Below are 17,092 nucleotides of genomic sequence, written 5' to 3' on the forward strand. Positions count from 1 at the left end.
GTACAGGAGTAATTGTTTGACTGATTGCTTTTATTATGGAGGTAGGTATTCCGTCCCAGCCAGTTGCAGTTGTAATTTTAAGACTAAGAATTAGTTGTTCTACTTCATTAGCACTTGTACTCATCAAACACATTGAATTTTGGGGGGGTGTTTTCTGAAAATAGTTTGAATAAATATTTTGGACTGGCTCAGTAATTTTAGATGCTAGGTTTTTACCAATGTTGGCGAAATAATGATTTACATAATTTACAGAACATATAGGATCATTGGCGTTGGTGAGAAGATCATGTGCATTGGAAGAAGTTTTATTAAAATTTCCTACCTTTTTATTAGATCCCACATAGCTTTAGGGTTTCTGTTTGTTTTTTCAAATTGTGTGCGTTCATATTCCCGTTTAACTTTTTTAATTGTATTGTTACAGAAGTTTCTATAGCGGTTATATGTAACTTTAATAATCTCATTGTCAGGATTTTTCACAGTTTTACGATAGAGTTTGTCGCGGTTTCGCATACAGCGTAAAGGCCAGGCGTAATCCAGGGCTTACGTATTACGTTTTTACTAGGAATTATTTTAATTAAAGTATGTGATGTGATAATGTCTGAAATAATTTTTACAAGCAAGGTAGTTGCTTCATCAGGATTTTCACATCTTAAAACAGCGGAGTAGTCAAAGTTTCGAAGATTATTGATGCAGGCTGTTTCGTCTATACGTTTTGTTAAACGCTGCAAATTATGGTTTGTTTTTATATTAATATTTGCAATAAGCATTACTGGGGCGTGATCTGTAATAGATGAATCTAGAACTAAAGCAGTAGCTTCTTTTTTTTGTTTTTAATATTATATGGTCGAGACAATTTGTATTCCGAGTCGGTAAAGTATGTGCTGGAATTAGGGCATGAAAAGTAAGAGCATTCAGATAAGGGTCAGAATTTGGGTCGTTACTATTAAGTCCAATATTTATATTGATGTCTCCAATAACAGCAATATTTTGGTAGTTGTTTAAGGACTGTAATACCGAATCGAGCGAGATCACAAAATTGTCAATGTTTTTATAGGAAGGGGACGATAGAGTGCAATACAAGCAAAGTTATTATATCTGAGAACTAAGCAATTAGCTTCCAGAAAGTTTGGTATCTCAACAGCAAAATTTAGTGAATATCTTGTGTAAGCAACTACCCCATCATTTTGGTTTGTATAATTAGACATAAAAGAATTATAGCCAGGAAGTTCTGGTAGAAGAGGGCATTTACTTAACCAACATTCTGATAAAATGATAACATCCACTTGCACCTGGATCCGCACCAATAAAGTTAATAGATCATCAAAATTATGACTTATGCTCCTAATATTAATATGCAGTATTTTAAGTGGGTTTACAGCTTTATCTACGTAAACCTGACACATTTCTGGAGAACAGGAATAAGCTTTAGAAACTTCTATCTGTTCAATTTCATTAATAAAATTTATATGGTCCATAATTAATTAGTAACAATTTTAAAAAGGAATAAAAATATAGAATGTAGAAAAAATATCGTTTGTAAATCTGTACTTAAGGAGAACGAAAAATATATTATAAAATGAGGAAATAAGTAGGACAAAAAGTGTGAAAAGTGAATCCGTGAGACTCAATTGTATATATGGCGTATGAGTGTGTGTATGTGTGTGTAAAATATAACTTATATTATAGTCTAAGGTTAAGTAACAATATGAGATCAAATGTATCATTTCTTTTGGTATACAAATTAAAAGAGAGTTATGAAAAGAATTATATAATACTAAAACTAATTTATGAAAAGAATTATATAATACTAATAGTAAAATGTTTTGCAGCTTAATCGAGTTACAAAACATAACATATTCGTAGTAATGAGATCTTAATATCAAAATATTAATAATAAAGTTTGCAGTGTAATTTAGTACATATATAATATAACACCACAGATGTGTGAAAGTTATATCATAATTATACAATATAATTAGTCATATTTGGTTTCTTAGGCAATCTATATCATTCTCGCTTTTAATTTGGATAATTGAAGAGCCATCGAATTTGCGTAGAAAAATCTTACCATGTGATACCCAGCAGTACTTGTATTCCTTCGTCTTCGCAATGTCACGAGATAGGAAGAATAACCTTTTCATCTTTGGCGTTAGGTTTTCAGATGTAAAGATAGGTTTGCTTGGTCCGCTTATCTTGATAGTATCTGTGGTTAGCTTAGACTTATCCTTATTTATTTTTTTGTACATGTTAATGAAATTTTCCTTTGTAAGGACGCTGGTGAAATCTACGATGATTGGCCTATTGTCTTTATCCTTACTATTGATACGGTATATATCCTTAATTTGTAGCTGTTCTACTGGGGCGCTTATGGCTGTACCTATAGTGTTGATGGTGCTTAAAAGGGTCTGCTTAGATTCTTGTTTCTGGATAGGAATATTTCTGATTTCTATACTTGTAGATCTTGAGCTAGATTCAAGTTTATCCAACTTATCTTCAAGAGTCTTGATATATTGAAGATTTGTTTGGCGCTCAGTTTCAAGTTTTTGAAGTTGATCTTTGAGTGTATCGTATGAATTTGACAAATAATTTATTGAGGAATGTATATCTATGTTTTGTTTTTTTATCTCTTCGAAAGACGTGTATAATTTTTCAAACTTTTGTTCTTGTAAAGTTTTGAAATCAAGGAACATTTGTTTTATCTCGCTTATTTGAGCTGTTAGTTGTTTATCATTATTATTTGTATCGTCCGTAGTTTTGGCCTTTCTTCTATGAGTAGGTTTTGTTGTTTCTAAATCCCCTTTCGTGTCAGGTGTGCGATTGATAGGCATTCTTTCCTAGGGTCTTTCTAAATGGTTAATTCGCTTCGATTTCGTATAAATTGGGTTTCCGACAAATATAATTAGAGCCTTCCGTCATTGAAGCGGGTGATGTATTGCTGTCTCATTTACTTTACGCAGTACTCTTCGCGCGTTGCATAATAAAGGTTTGCTAAAATAGGTTTTTGGCTGTAAGCTTAAAGATCACTTTTCTATGCACTTTAATTTATGAATATTATTTTTTTTTTATTTTAAATTTACACAGAATTAACTAAAAACACGTCTGAACGCCTCAGAGGTCCGGAGGGAAGGATAATTAGATTTAATGATAATTAGATTTTACATAAGTTACAAAAGGAAAGCCAGCAGGAATCGGGATATATGGACCCTTAGTCATTGCAAGCTTTATATATTAGTATAGATTCGGAATCCCACATCGCTGGGAGGTCGGAGCGTTACGTAGAGCTATATTTGTAGAGATTAGATGAACGGCCAGTTTCAAATAAGTGCATATAATAATAAATAATAATATCAGCCCTGTATTATATACTGTCCCACTGCTGAGCACGGGCCTTCTCTACTACTGAGAGGGATTAGGCCTTAGTCCACCACGCTGGCCTAGTGCGGATTGGTAGACTTCACACACCTTCGAAATTCCTTGGCAGTCCGTTCCACACCCAACTAGGCTATCGCCGCTTGTAAATAAGTGCATACGCGAATGATAATACTTTATTTTATTTTAGCAGACATGGTGGTACACTTTTATGTATAAGGACTCTCAAACTAGGCGAGCCTGTATCTGCCAAATCCTACACAAATGAAATCTATTTTCCTTAGGAGAATATCACAAAAATAAAAAAAATTGACTGCCTCAGTGGCGTAGTTGTATTGCATGTCCGGTACAATAGCGCTCTGAGTTCCTGGGTTCGAATCCCGGGTCGGGCAAAGTGATATTTGGGTTTTTCTGCTCAGTATCAGCACGGAGTCTGGAATTTGTGCCCGATATGGCGATAGGCTCGCCCCCTATCACATCATGGGACGGAACATACTTGGCGAAAAGTGGGTGCCCTAGTTGCGCCTCTGCATACCCCTTCGGGGATAAAATGCGTGATGTTATGTATTATGTAAGAAAAATTGACGAAAACGTGTATCGAGCCGGGGATGCGGGCAAACTGGCTGTTAATTGAATGACGCATTTCAATATTTGTAACTGATTTTGATCAGTTTTACTATCTCAAAATGAAGATAATAAATTGATATTCGCAATAACTAAACAATCGGAAATTCTTTACATTTATTATCGTCTTCATTATGTTACCTAGTTTTTAAAACCGAATTTCTCTTTTATAATCGAATTCTTAATTGCCAGCATATGGACTATGGACCGGGAGTCTTGAGTGTTAATTCCAATACAACAGAGAATTTTCTAACACAATGTACCTTAGACGTAGAGGGTTTTTTTTTATCGAACCCGCAGTCAACACCGAGTGAAACCTGCGAATGGAATATTGGAATCCCCTGGCTTAGCTATTGCACGGCCCTGGAGGAAAGTTGACGATATGTGGGGAAGGGAAAGGAACCTAAGATGGGCTGAGGGAAGAGGGCTAAGAAACGTTCGCGAGCCCTCATAGACCTCAATGTGTAGTTACAACCATGAGGTATACACATTGAACTATCTGCCTCGGGTCGTGCAAAATGTAGGCCCGTGCATGGGCATGAATGCTGTGTGAAGACAGCGCACAAGAATTGCCACGGAGGAGATATAGAGGAGTTGAGGTCACGCGGCCGATCGTAAAAATATAATTTTATATGACAGGTGACAGTAACTTTTTTGACATGTTAGCCTGTCAGGTCGGTTGATACAAACACATCGGACTTTAGGGTGAGCGCTTTAGGCGCCCGCAACCTTTGAATGATAGTAATTAGTAACTATTAGTAAACGAATGTATCTATTTTCAGAGATACGCTAGTCTAAACATACCATCTTAAAGCAAACTCAATGGTAGGTAAACATTCCTAGCTTACTGTAGGAACAACGCCACCTAATTTTTATAGAGAATGATTGTAATTACCATGAGCACGTGACATTGGATCAATGGATAACAATGATAGGTAAGGTATCGATCGCGGTGACCGTGCGAACTTAGAACGACGTCACTGGTTATTTTGTTTGAGACGCTTTTACCTTGATTTCGTGTGAAAATTTGTCATGTGAATTCTCATTCTTGGTTTAGTGGCAGCATAGGTATGTGGTCATAAGTTTGAATCTTATTTCAGGCAACGTTATATGAAGGAGGATTTTTTGAGATTGATTTTGTCAATAAACTATGTCCAATAGTGACAACAATATGCTTGTCATCTCTGGGGAGATACCTTTACTGGTCACAACTCCGTTTACCATCAGGTACAGAGGGGTCACGTAAAGAATACCGTAAGCTGTGAATTGAATCCCTTCTAGCCAAATTTCGGCCACGTCGGCCAGTCTCAACGGAGATAAGCCAAGTACGCAGGAGATATTATATTGGACAAGAGTACGCAATACACAGGTGCACTCTCTATTCCTTCACACTCGTATTCCGATAAGACGGCAATAACACTTGACCGAAGAGAGATCAGGTGCAGGAACTGCCTCCCTGTCAGATGTCAAGCGTCTGGAGGGTTTATTCTCGGTTAACTCGTATGAGAAAACTCACATAAAATGCTTGACCCAGCATAAAACCCAGGACCTTCGCGTCCATATCGCCATCACTAGATATACGAGGCAACGATGTCGCTAATCAAACCAGTACATATATCACACCAAATATAACTTTTCTACAGATTACAGTCATTTATATTCGAACCTAGGCCACTACAAAAGTGAATGTAATTATTTAACAGCGTTACGTGCTTGAATAAGTGGTATTGACTCACCAGCCCTGGACGTCCGGTGAGCGTGTGCGTCTTCCCGCTGCCGGTCTGACCGTAGCAGAACGCCGTGCACGAGAAACCTTCTACTGCCATCTCTAGGAGTCTCTTCACTCCGGAATATTCTAGAATGTCCTCCTAAACACAAGCATATTTATAACCTAGTTATAAATATTGAGCGTCTAAGATTTTATTGGAACAGTTAATAGTTATAAATATTGAGCGTCTAAGCTATTGAGATTTTAAACATTACCTGAACATCGTCAATTAGAACTGCTCTTAAGTCCTACGACAGGCTAGCATTATTTTGGTAATCCATAAGAGAAGACTCAGCGTCTCTGGTTGGTAAAAATTTATCTAAAACTAGCTTTTGCTTGCGGCACCGCCCGCGTGACAAAGATTTTCCGGTATAAATATTTTCCCGGTTGCTGAGATAAGTGCGTTCATAGCAAAGCAATAAACCCTTCAGCTTTATATATTGGTATACTTAGATTATACTGCGTTGACAATCACGAGTGACGAACTCACTTTCATGTGTTAATAAAAAAAAATATCGTATGAAGTACTATTCGTATAAGCATTTAAAACCACGCTTGTACACATAATTCGCTATATTGTACTAATAATTTACAAACTAATAAACAGACATACTAATATTAAAGACAGTGCTAATGAAAAATATAAATATTGTCACCTGGGTCGCAGCAGGTTCGAAGACCACGTTATAGGAGAAGACCTTCGGTTTCTGACCTGGAGTGGTGTTGTTGCAGACCACCTGACCCTTGCCGGGGAACTCCAGCATCATCCGCTCGCCACGAGACCTCTCCTTTTCGTTGATGGGACGGACCCTGTATTTTGTGATTATAAGAATAGCATATAATTCAATTCTATTTCTCCTCTTTGATTGGTGGAGGGAGTTTGTGTGCATTCTAAAAAAAGTGTGAAGTTCAACTGGGCCGCACTTCCAAACAGCTGCTTTCAATAAATGATCGCAATCTCAGTCTTCAATACGATTCCGAATTCCAAAGTTTTGAAAATTCCAAATCCGAAGAATGAACCAATCAAAATAAGTCATTTGTAATGTCAAAAACTCTATGTTCTGATTGGTCCATTTTTGAAATAGGTCGAAAAAAAAGCGGTTAGGATTGTTTATTAAAAATTGCTTTTAGTTATTCGTTATAAATTAATAATAACTTCGTATTTAAATAATTCCTCCTATCACATTCTTATATAATAAATATGCAGTTGATAGGCATGATGGTCTGTACCATGAAGGCTCAAATCCCACGAAGGTGTAATAAGACAAAGATGCCATAATAAATATTTAGGACTCTGAGAGCGTGATTTCGCCCTGACTGCCTAAGTGCCAAGCCACGAAATGTGGCTAAGCAGCATATGACAGAAGACGGTATCAGCACTGCTATATCAGGCATCCTTCCTATTCTCCGGTATATCTGTGTCGCTCACTGCCGCTGACACAAAACGCTCGCAGTGCTCGGCCGAAGACTTCGTGGTTTGGCACTAATACGGACAGTATGAATATAGGCACCATTACCTGACGACGACGTTGATGTTGTCTTCATCGGCGTTGAGAGTGGAGCTGGAGCCGCGGGTGCTGCGGTCCAGACTTGCCGCTCTACTGCCGCTGCTGTCAAATTTTATTATGTATACCCGCGGTTGGTTATGGTAATCGAACCAATCAACTATACACATTTTTTCCTTACTCCTTGTTTGAAAGGATAAATGTGCTGGTGATAAATATTGTATATCTGCCCGGGTAGCGACGACCTTATACAAGGAGTTAAAACCCGTCATAGTAGCTAACATAAGTGTGTCGCGGTCCGGGATAAGCCTGTGTATATCCGGTCCAATATGTTAACATATTTTGGGCTTTTCAAACATTTTATTCATAAGTATTGCTGTCCGTTATATTTTGTAAGCCGTGGAAGATATACCAAAATCGGAGCAGAGAAAAACCCGAAACTTTATTGAGTCCAGGAAAAGCATATTATTTGTTGATCAATCAGCATTCATAGAAACCATATCATTTGTTGATCCATAATTTAATTCTCCTTAAAAATGTATGACCGGCATATACGGACGTCATATAGAGGCGCATCGGGTGAAATTTATGTTTACAATGACCTTTGTGCATAATGTAAAGGGTACAATTTGCCTAGCAGTGCCGTTTGAAGCTAGAAAATTGTTTAATAAACACTGCTTGGAACACTATCGATAATGTAGACAGTAGCAATTAGTTGACATTGAATTTTATATGTAAAATGAAAGAATAAGTTTGGCATATATTTAAATGTATAGGTGTATAGGTATAGTCTTATGACGATTCAAGATTGATTTCGTATGCATATGTTTATTATTATTCCGTTTATATCTTACCAAACTCTTAAAATTTTCTAATTTCATATAATTTAAATATTTACAAATATTAAGCCCATTTTAACCTTACGATACACAATGTTAAACACAAATCTTATTAAAAATACACAAACTTTACGCTAACAAACTAAAACAAAGTGATGTTTCGTTACTAAGTGAATTCTACGAGCTGTGTTAAATTATTCAAATAGTTTCCCGCCAATCAGGCCAGATTGACAGCTCACGTGGCCCGTTCCCAACATGGCGATTGGCGGGAAATGTCAAGGGCTGCCTATCGACTAGTAATATTTAAGCGATTTAGAGAATTTTCATTATTTATAATTTGCATTCTAAGATATGTCGATTAGTATAAATAAAAAATAATATTTAGATTAGTATAAACGAAATGTTTGTTTGTAAGTTTGGATGTCGGAAATAAATTCTGGAACTATGAATTACGAACGGAACAGCTTATTAAGATTATAATTAATAATAATATCAGATCTATATGTGCTGTTCCACTAGTGAGCACGGGCCTCCTATACTACTGAATATGAAAGATTAAAAAAAATCGCCAATATAAAAGCTAGAATTCGTGCTTAATGAAGATTGACGACTGAATTCAGTTCGAAAAACATAAGCTACGACTCTACCTATCCCTTTGAAGTTGTAAACTTGCGAGATTATGTGTGATGTCTTCTTATTATTCTCTAAGTATAGGTTAGTAAAAACACTAAAGCTGCCTAGTTTTTAAAGTCTTAACTCCAAATACACATTTTAAAAATTATATTAGTACCAATAGGTTACAATAATTATATTGAGTCTCAACTGATCGTGTGAACCGTGTATTATATTGTAATTTTTACTAGATTGGTTTTGGCGAACGACTGAAGTTTCGCACGAAAATCACTTCCATTATGATAAGTACCTATCGTAGAATTAAATTGATGTATTTACTGCTATTCTTCATTAGATTTATGTTTTTAAATAAAACTATTTTTGGAATTTGTTCGCGTTTTTTTATATTACAATTTTCTCCCGACATTTGGAAGAATGCAGCCTTCTAGTCATGAAGAGTAATGGGGTGTTGGTCGTCCGAAAAGTGAAATTTGCAATATCTACCTACATTTAACAATTTTATAAAATCTAAGTAGATATTGTAACTTTGAACAAAATTATAATATAAAAATCACGATAAAATTAAAAATATTTAAATTTCAATGTCTAACATTCATTCGTAAATATAAGAAATCATTAGATTTATATTTGATATATTTGCCGTGAGTATGGAAGACCAACAACTGTTCCTAGAAACTTGGCAGGCGTTAAATGAGATGGGCCGACGACTTGGTCCACGTGGCGGGACGAACCTGGATGATGACTGCCCTGGACAGTACAACCTGGCGTGCATTGCAAGAGGCCTACAGCATTGGGTGAATATATAGGCTGAAGAAGAAGAAGAAGATATTTTCCATATGTTGTAATTGTGATCTCTTTTTGATACAGGCTTGGAGTATGGTCAGTATTTGTAAGGATTTTTGTGTCCCTGCCCTGAAGGGTTGCATTTCCCATCACCTAAGGAAGTCACTAGTTATATCCGTACCCTGTATCTACTCTCTGTGTTAACATATTTCTCATCAATAACTTTGCTTCACATTAGCCAAATTAGCTCAGCTTGGCGGACTGGTTTCCTCAAGGCGACTGACCCCCATACCAGAGTTAGTTCATCAGTCGACATATCAATGCTTCATTTTGTCTAGAACACGTCTGCTGCCGTCGATATAAGCATTTTTGTCGTAATAGTGGCTAAATTATACATCGATGTATACGGCAACACCCCCTCGATTTGGATCAAGGTTGATAGTAACACGGCTATTAAAGTTTCCATTGGACAATCTAAGTGGATTTTTGTGACCTTTGTAAAGTGCGTATTGATACAAGTTTTCTTCGTAATGTTATATAGACCGGCTATAGGTATATGTATATAGCGTTATGATCTGCCCAAAATATGTTTCGATGATGATTTATTCGCTAATGACATATTTAGATTAAAATATGATACAAATATCGGTATTTAATATGTATATATCCTTCATAGGATTGTTTTAAGACTGAAACATGTCTTAATAAGTAAATATGTTGTATTAGAGATGAGAATAAATTGTCTTGTTTCATTATTAAAATGCATTTTCCTTAATACCTTTGGCACTGGTAATTCCCATGGACAATAGTAATCTTCCATTGTCAAAAAACTCTTTTTTTATCGGAGCCCGCCTTCAACACCGGGAGGACCCTGCGAATGGGATACTGGAATCCCGTGGCTTAGCAACAGCAGAGCCCTGGAGGGGATAGCTGGAAAGGAAATGTGGGGTAAGGAGAAGGATACCTCTAAGAATGGGAGAAGGGGAGAAATCTGGGAAAACCCACCTTTGTAGACAACAAACAACTATGTTACATGTATATTATTTCTTAAGTTACATGTTACATCCCTAGTCGAGTCAGCGTTTCTAAGTATCGCTGACCGCATTGCGTGCGAAGTGATCAATTTGATTTAGCATTTCGCCCGAAGTGGCGGCTTGTGGAAATTGCGTGAAGCCAACGAGAAAGCCGTTAGTCATCCACCAATATGTTGATTTCGTTGGTGTAGGTGTTCCTAGAATAGTATATTTTTTGGAAATACAGAATATATAGATTTTTTTATATATACTGCCTCAGTGACGTAGTTGTATTATGGTACGACTGCACTGCTGAGGTTTTGGGTTCGATCCCCGGGTTGGGCTGTGATATTAGGTTTTTCTATTCAGTATCGACTCGGAATCTCAAATTTGAGTCTTCACGATACAGGCTTACCTAGTGTGAAGACCATAGGATATAAGTTCATATGTAAAGACTTGTCAGTTTTTAATAAAATATATATAATCTGGAATTTATCTCCGATATAGCGATAGACTCGCCCCTAATCACATAGGATGGAATACACGAAGCGGAAAGTGAATGCACTACTTGTGCCTCTGCCTATCCCGTCAAAGATAAAAGTAGTGATTGTGAGTGAATATGGTAAGAATAATATTTTATTTGTCATCATCATTTTGGGTGACTACCTTTAAAATCCAAAGTTCATATTGACGCGCCTCGAACGCATTAATAACGTATTATTGTACGGGTATCTTGCTTTAACAATATAGATACGAAAGTTTGTAATGCTTACAGCACCAGCCTATCACCATATCGGGCACCAATTCCAGCCTCTGGGTTGATGCTGAGTAAACAAACCTAAAATAATTTTGCCCGCCTCGAGGCTCGAACCCGAAACCTCAGCACTACACTCGCCCCGTAATACACAACTACGCCGAGGCAGTCTGAGGATAATATCCAAAACAATAAAACTCGAGCCTTTGACGAATTATCTGTAGTGTTGCGTGCGGGCGCGGAAGCTCCGGGTAAGTCGCGGTGAGGTGAGGGACCGATATCAGTTTATTTATTGAGTGTAATTAAGTTAACGTTTTATAAATTACATTATTTTTAGTGTATTATCTTTATGAACTAAGACCGATTATATTTCTTGAAGTGAGGATGTTTATTGAAACATAGTAGGACGTTTTTTATATGGCTGATTGACGAGATAAATGTGTCCCTTGATTGTCAGTAAACCATATCCGTAACAAATAGATGACCCAAATACATAACATAACCAGAGCTTCAATAAAAAAATTGGACACTATTTTTATTTGACACTGGTCCAGAGTACATTTTTCTTATCCGGTCAGGGCTAAGTGACCTAACTGCACCTGATTGTAATTGCGGTCCAATAGAATGTCGACTTACCAGAGATGATTACCCCTCGACAGTTGACACAATTATGCCGGTCCGTTGGAACCAAATATATATAGGCTGATACCGGAACGCGACACACTTACGTGGGCTACTATGGCGGATTTTAACACCCTGTATACGGTGGTCGCTATCTGGGCGAATATAAATTAACACATCCTACCATCAGCATAACTACATAACTATCGTTCTATTGAGTGAATTTAAAACGTTTCATAGGCAGTTGCCATTTGCCTAGCCTGCTATATAACAAGGTTATCATTAATAAGAAAATTTTCTTAAGTTGACTTCCGCAAGCAATTATTACCGTAACTATTACGGCTGACTTTTGCAAACTCGCGGCGAGTCGTAGGTGTATGGAATTATTAAAATATCGCCACTAGTGTAAACGCACTTGGAACCTATATTGCTGATTGTAGGATATATTTTATATACGCTCGGATAGCGACCACCGAACATAAGGTTTTAAAATAGCCATAGAGGCGCATGTAAGTGTGTTGCGTTCCGGAATCAACCTGTGTATATCCAGTTCCAACAGGCCGGCATAATTGTGTCGACTGCCAAGGGGTAATCATCTCTAGTCAGTCGACATTCTATTCCACTCCACTCTACTCAACATCAGGCGTTAGTGTCACGATATATAAAAAAAATTGCTATGAGAACTTGCCAGTCCAACTTATCTTAATCGGGTAGTTACAAGGTATGTTTAAAAATGCCTCACCTGCCGTTCCTATGACGGGTTCGTATGCTGGCATCGTCTGTTGGTCCCCAGTTGTTGGTGATCGCCGGCAGGCCCAGGGAACTGTTGCCTTTAACAAGTCCATTACTTGGTTGATCGGTGCTTCGCGTCTTACGAGCTTTTAGCTCTTTACCTGGATGCAAGACGTGCATATATCTAATTAGTGAAAATCTTAAAACTGACTGATAAATGTGGACACATTAGAAAATATATTTTCGGTTAAGCACATCGTAAACCGTTGGAGTTAGAAATAAGCAATATTGCGCACAAAACGTGGGTACTGGGTATCCAGGAAAATATTTTTGAAATTAGAACAACCAGACCAGAAACCGATATTTATGGTAACATTTATCTCAGCGCGAGAATCGAATCAGCAACCTTACGATTCATAGCCATCTCTTCCTAAAATTGCCTCATGTGATTCTTACTCGTCTACTGTTTAAAAACCTACCATATTTAGAAGTGCCAGCTAAAGTCTCGGCTGACTTCGATAAGCTTCTAGAGAGTGCCGACGGCGTTGCTCTCATCGGCGTAGCTTGCCGGTGTGGATACGTCATACCGGCGTTCATAGGACGAAACAGCTGCAGATTCTTCAGCGCCATCTCTTGTTCCAAATCGCATCTTCGCGATTGACATTAATTTTCATAACTGTAAAATGTCTATGCTCGTAAAATAAACTTCAAACGAGTTTCCAATTCTAAATGCAACATGTTATGCGGGTTCGATATCATTATAAAGAAAATGGTTTATTGAATTGAATTCTAAACTTTGACACACCACTTGTTTTATTTTAATTAATTTGTCGATAGTTCATCACAGTACCAATTAAAAAAAAGAAGCACTTTATTAAATTTTCAAATGGATTCCAATTTTGAATTTATTAATTAAACCACGATGACAATAAAAGCGGGAAATATTGCTTATGATGACGCGCGATAGTCGTCGACGAGCGCGGGGCACAGACTGAAAGCGGTTTCAGCCAGGGTTGAATACTCATTGTGGGGGTTTGGTTAAAAGCATATTATTTGTTTGTGTTGCCGTAATTGTTACGTGCGAGCGTAGGACGTTGTTTTGTTACTTCAAAAACTGACATCGTAAATCTAGAATTAATCACTACTATTATTTCAGATTTTTGGAGTGACATTGTGTCAATCAATAAATTAATGAATAATAGCACTGAAGCTACCAGAAACCTTGAATATGGATTGTGTTAAAAGCCTTTAATTATTGCATAGTTGGACGTATAAGTGAGCATAGTTAGAAGACTAATAATCCAATTTGGAAAATAATTATAAAACCATGTAACTTATTATTACGTTATTAATTAAAATTAATAGTAAAGTCCATAATATTTAAAATTTTGAAAAGTAAATTCTAGAAACGCCGATGAAAGAAATTAAATCAATTTTAAGTTAAAACAGGGCACGCTCCTCGTGACTTTTTTAAAGTTATATGTGTATTCTTTGTTTGGTTTAAGGGTAAAGAAAAACCTCGTGTGGAGACCTGCATACCTGAGAAATTCTGTATAAGAATTACGAAGGCGTTTGAAGTCTGCCAACCTTCACTAGGCCAGCGTGGTGGAAAAAGGCCTAAGTCCCCTTAGTAGTATAGGAGCCCAATATATAATATAGAGGCTGATATTTATGCTTTTATTCATGAGATTACGCGCAACATAACCTTACAGGAATGATCCAAATTCAAAAAACGCATACCGCACTATCGAATTAATATACCCTTACAGTGTACCTTCAGCACTATGAAGTCCAAACGAATCTAGGGGTAAAAGAAATTTCAAATTGGACACACAGCTTGGCTATGCCCTTATTATCATCCATGGGCGACAGTGATTTACCGATAGATGAGCCCGTTAGCTCTTCTGCCTTCAGAAACCATAAAAAATCTGGCCCTAAGTTTAAACTATAGGAAGAATAAGTATATGAAAATAAATATTTATGTGTAACACTAACATAATACACCTGGAGAATATAAATATTTAATGCCTCAGCTATTAAAAAAATCTATGTAAATTTTATTTATGTTGGATAAATTTGATTTAAAATTTATATGTTGGTGATAAGTAAAAAAGACAATAATGATTTCCCATTTGTTTATCTTTTGGGATTATAGTAATTTGTACTCAAAAAGGCAGAATCATATGATATACTTATATATAAGTTAATTTGTACACAAAATATAACATAGGACCTTGTAATAGCGACTCAACGAAACATCACAACATTTTACATGCGTGAAGCCACAAGAAAAAAATAGTTTGACAGCCATTCAAGAGACCGAATGGCATGCATTGTGTATTGTTTTCCCTAAGGGAATTAATATTTAATGTCCGAATAATAAGTTATGATTGTGGGGGTGTCGGGGTTGCCGGTTACTGACCCCACTCGCCCTTACCGGGTATGAGAAGTCAAAAGTGTTGTTATTTTGTTGATTTCTGGCGCTAGTACGTTTGTAAGGTCGTGGGAAAGAAAAGTCCAAGCAAACATTCCTTGCAAAGTAATTTTAAAAAGGAGTTGGAGGGCATTTAATATTCATGATTTTATTTTAAGAAGGCTCTGTTATTTATTGTTTGTATAAACTAATTTATTTTAATTTTTTTATAAGCCAACGGAATTCTTGAAGGTCCACTTAGTTTTCAAATCTTCATGAAAAAATATAAAGAAATGCTTTGATTAAATTGCATCATTTCACGTTTTTTTAATATAAGAATAAGAATGGTAGTATGTTGCACTACATAAAAAAAAAATTATAAACATGGATGGTGCGCCTTATTCGGAACCGAGCTTTGTTTGGTCACAATACCTTATAGATTCTAGGCAGTTCCGGTATTCTCTCGCTTTTCCACTTATTTAGATATAATCTATATCTCTAAATAAGCAGAAGAGCGGGAGAATTAGATACCTAGATAGGTAAGATAATATAGGTATGGTAATGATCTATATACCTATTACCAAAACATGTAATTCGTTATGGTTTTAGTATTTGGCTTATAAAATGGTTCCATCCACAGACCTGACCAATTTATTAAGAGGAGGTACCTACTTATACTTTTAACTCTTACCTATATAATAATATTTGCCCGCGGCTCCGCACGCATTACAAAGTTTTTCGGGCTAAAGTTTTCCGTTATAAAAGTCACGCTATATATTTTCCCGGGAGCCTATGTTCTTTCCAGGGTCTCAAACTGTCTCCATACCAAATTTTATCCTAATACGTTGGGTAGTTTTTGAGTTTAACACGTTCGGGCAGACCGATGCAGCGGGGGATTTTGTTTTATGATATATTTTTGTAGAACTTTTTAAGAGGAACAATCCCGTCATACATTATTGTTGCATAACTTTAACCGTTTACGCAGCGCACGCAACAGAAGCTCTCAAAACTAATAAATTGTCCCCGTTTTTGCATCATGTTTCATTACTGCTCCACTCCTATTGGTCATAGCGTGACGATATATAACCTATAGCACTCCAGGAACAAAGGGCTATCCAACACAAAAATATTTTTTCGGTTCGAACCGGTAGTTCCTGAGATTAGCGATTACTGCTCCGCTCCTATTGGGCATAGCGTGATGATATATATAGCCTATAGCATTCCAGGAACAAAGGGCTACCCAACACTAAAAGAATTATTCAGTTCAAACTCCTAGTTTCTGAGATTAGCCATTACTGCTCTGCTCCTATTGGTCATAGCGTGATGATATATAGCCTATAGCACTTCACGAACAAAGGGCTATCCAAAACAAAATATTTTTTTTAGTTCGAACCGGTAGTTCCTGAGATTAGCCATTACTGCTCTGCTCCTATTGGGTATAGCGTGATGATATATAGCCTATAGCACTCCACGAACAAAGGGCTATCCAACGCAAAAAGAATTTTTCAGTTCGGACCGGTAGTTCCTGAGATTAGTCATTACTGCTCCGCTCCTATTGGGTATAGCGTGATGATATATAGCCTATAGCACTCCACGAACAAAGGGCTATCCAACGCAAAAAGAATTTTTCAGTTCGGACCGGTAGTTCCTGAGATTAGCTATTACTGCTCCGCTCCTATTGGGTATAGCGTGATGATATATAGCCTATAGCACTCCACGAACATAGGGCTATCCAACGCAAAAAGAATTTTTCAGTTTGGACCGGTAGTTCCTGAGATTAGCGCGTTCAAACAAACAAACAAACAAACAAACAAACTCTTCAGCTTTATATAATAGTATAGATCTACCTATATAGAGATTCGTGTCCCCAACAAAAATTATAATACAAGAAAAAAAAAACCTCTACCAAAGAACCAACTAACGATTTTATCATAGTCATGTAATTCATCGCTTGCCGATTAAATTTTATCGATTGACCCTCAATTTTCAGGCTGACATAGTGGGACTGATTTATCAAAACAAATTACTGAACTGGGTC

The 17,092-nt window shown here is 36.8% G+C and overlaps 1 protein-coding gene across 1 annotated transcript in view; it reads right to left on the reverse strand.

Annotated features, from left to right (window-relative positions):
* The window catches only part of LOC115452646 (kinesin-like protein KIF12), a 30,305-nt gene extending 16,373 nt beyond the window's left edge, over positions 1–13,932 (reverse strand). Inside the window, exons 1-5 of the mRNA XM_037438450.1 lie at positions 13,121–13,932; positions 12,652–12,802; positions 7,279–7,371; positions 6,418–6,571; positions 5,730–5,861 (exon numbers count right to left, since the gene is read on the reverse strand). Coding sequence (XP_037294347.1) covers positions 5,730–5,861; positions 6,418–6,571; positions 7,279–7,371; positions 12,652–12,802; positions 13,121–13,271 — 681 coding nt within the window. The 5' untranslated portion in view covers positions 13,272–13,932. The remainder of the gene's footprint in view (positions 1–5,729; positions 5,862–6,417; positions 6,572–7,278; positions 7,372–12,651; positions 12,803–13,120) is intronic.
* Between the last annotated feature and the right edge of the window lie 3,160 nt (positions 13,933–17,092).

Source organism: Manduca sexta, chromosome 14 (genome assembly GCF_014839805.1).
Source record: "Manduca sexta isolate Smith_Timp_Sample1 chromosome 14, JHU_Msex_v1.0, whole genome shotgun sequence".
Taxonomy (NCBI): Eukaryota; Metazoa; Arthropoda; class Insecta; order Lepidoptera; family Sphingidae; genus Manduca; species Manduca sexta.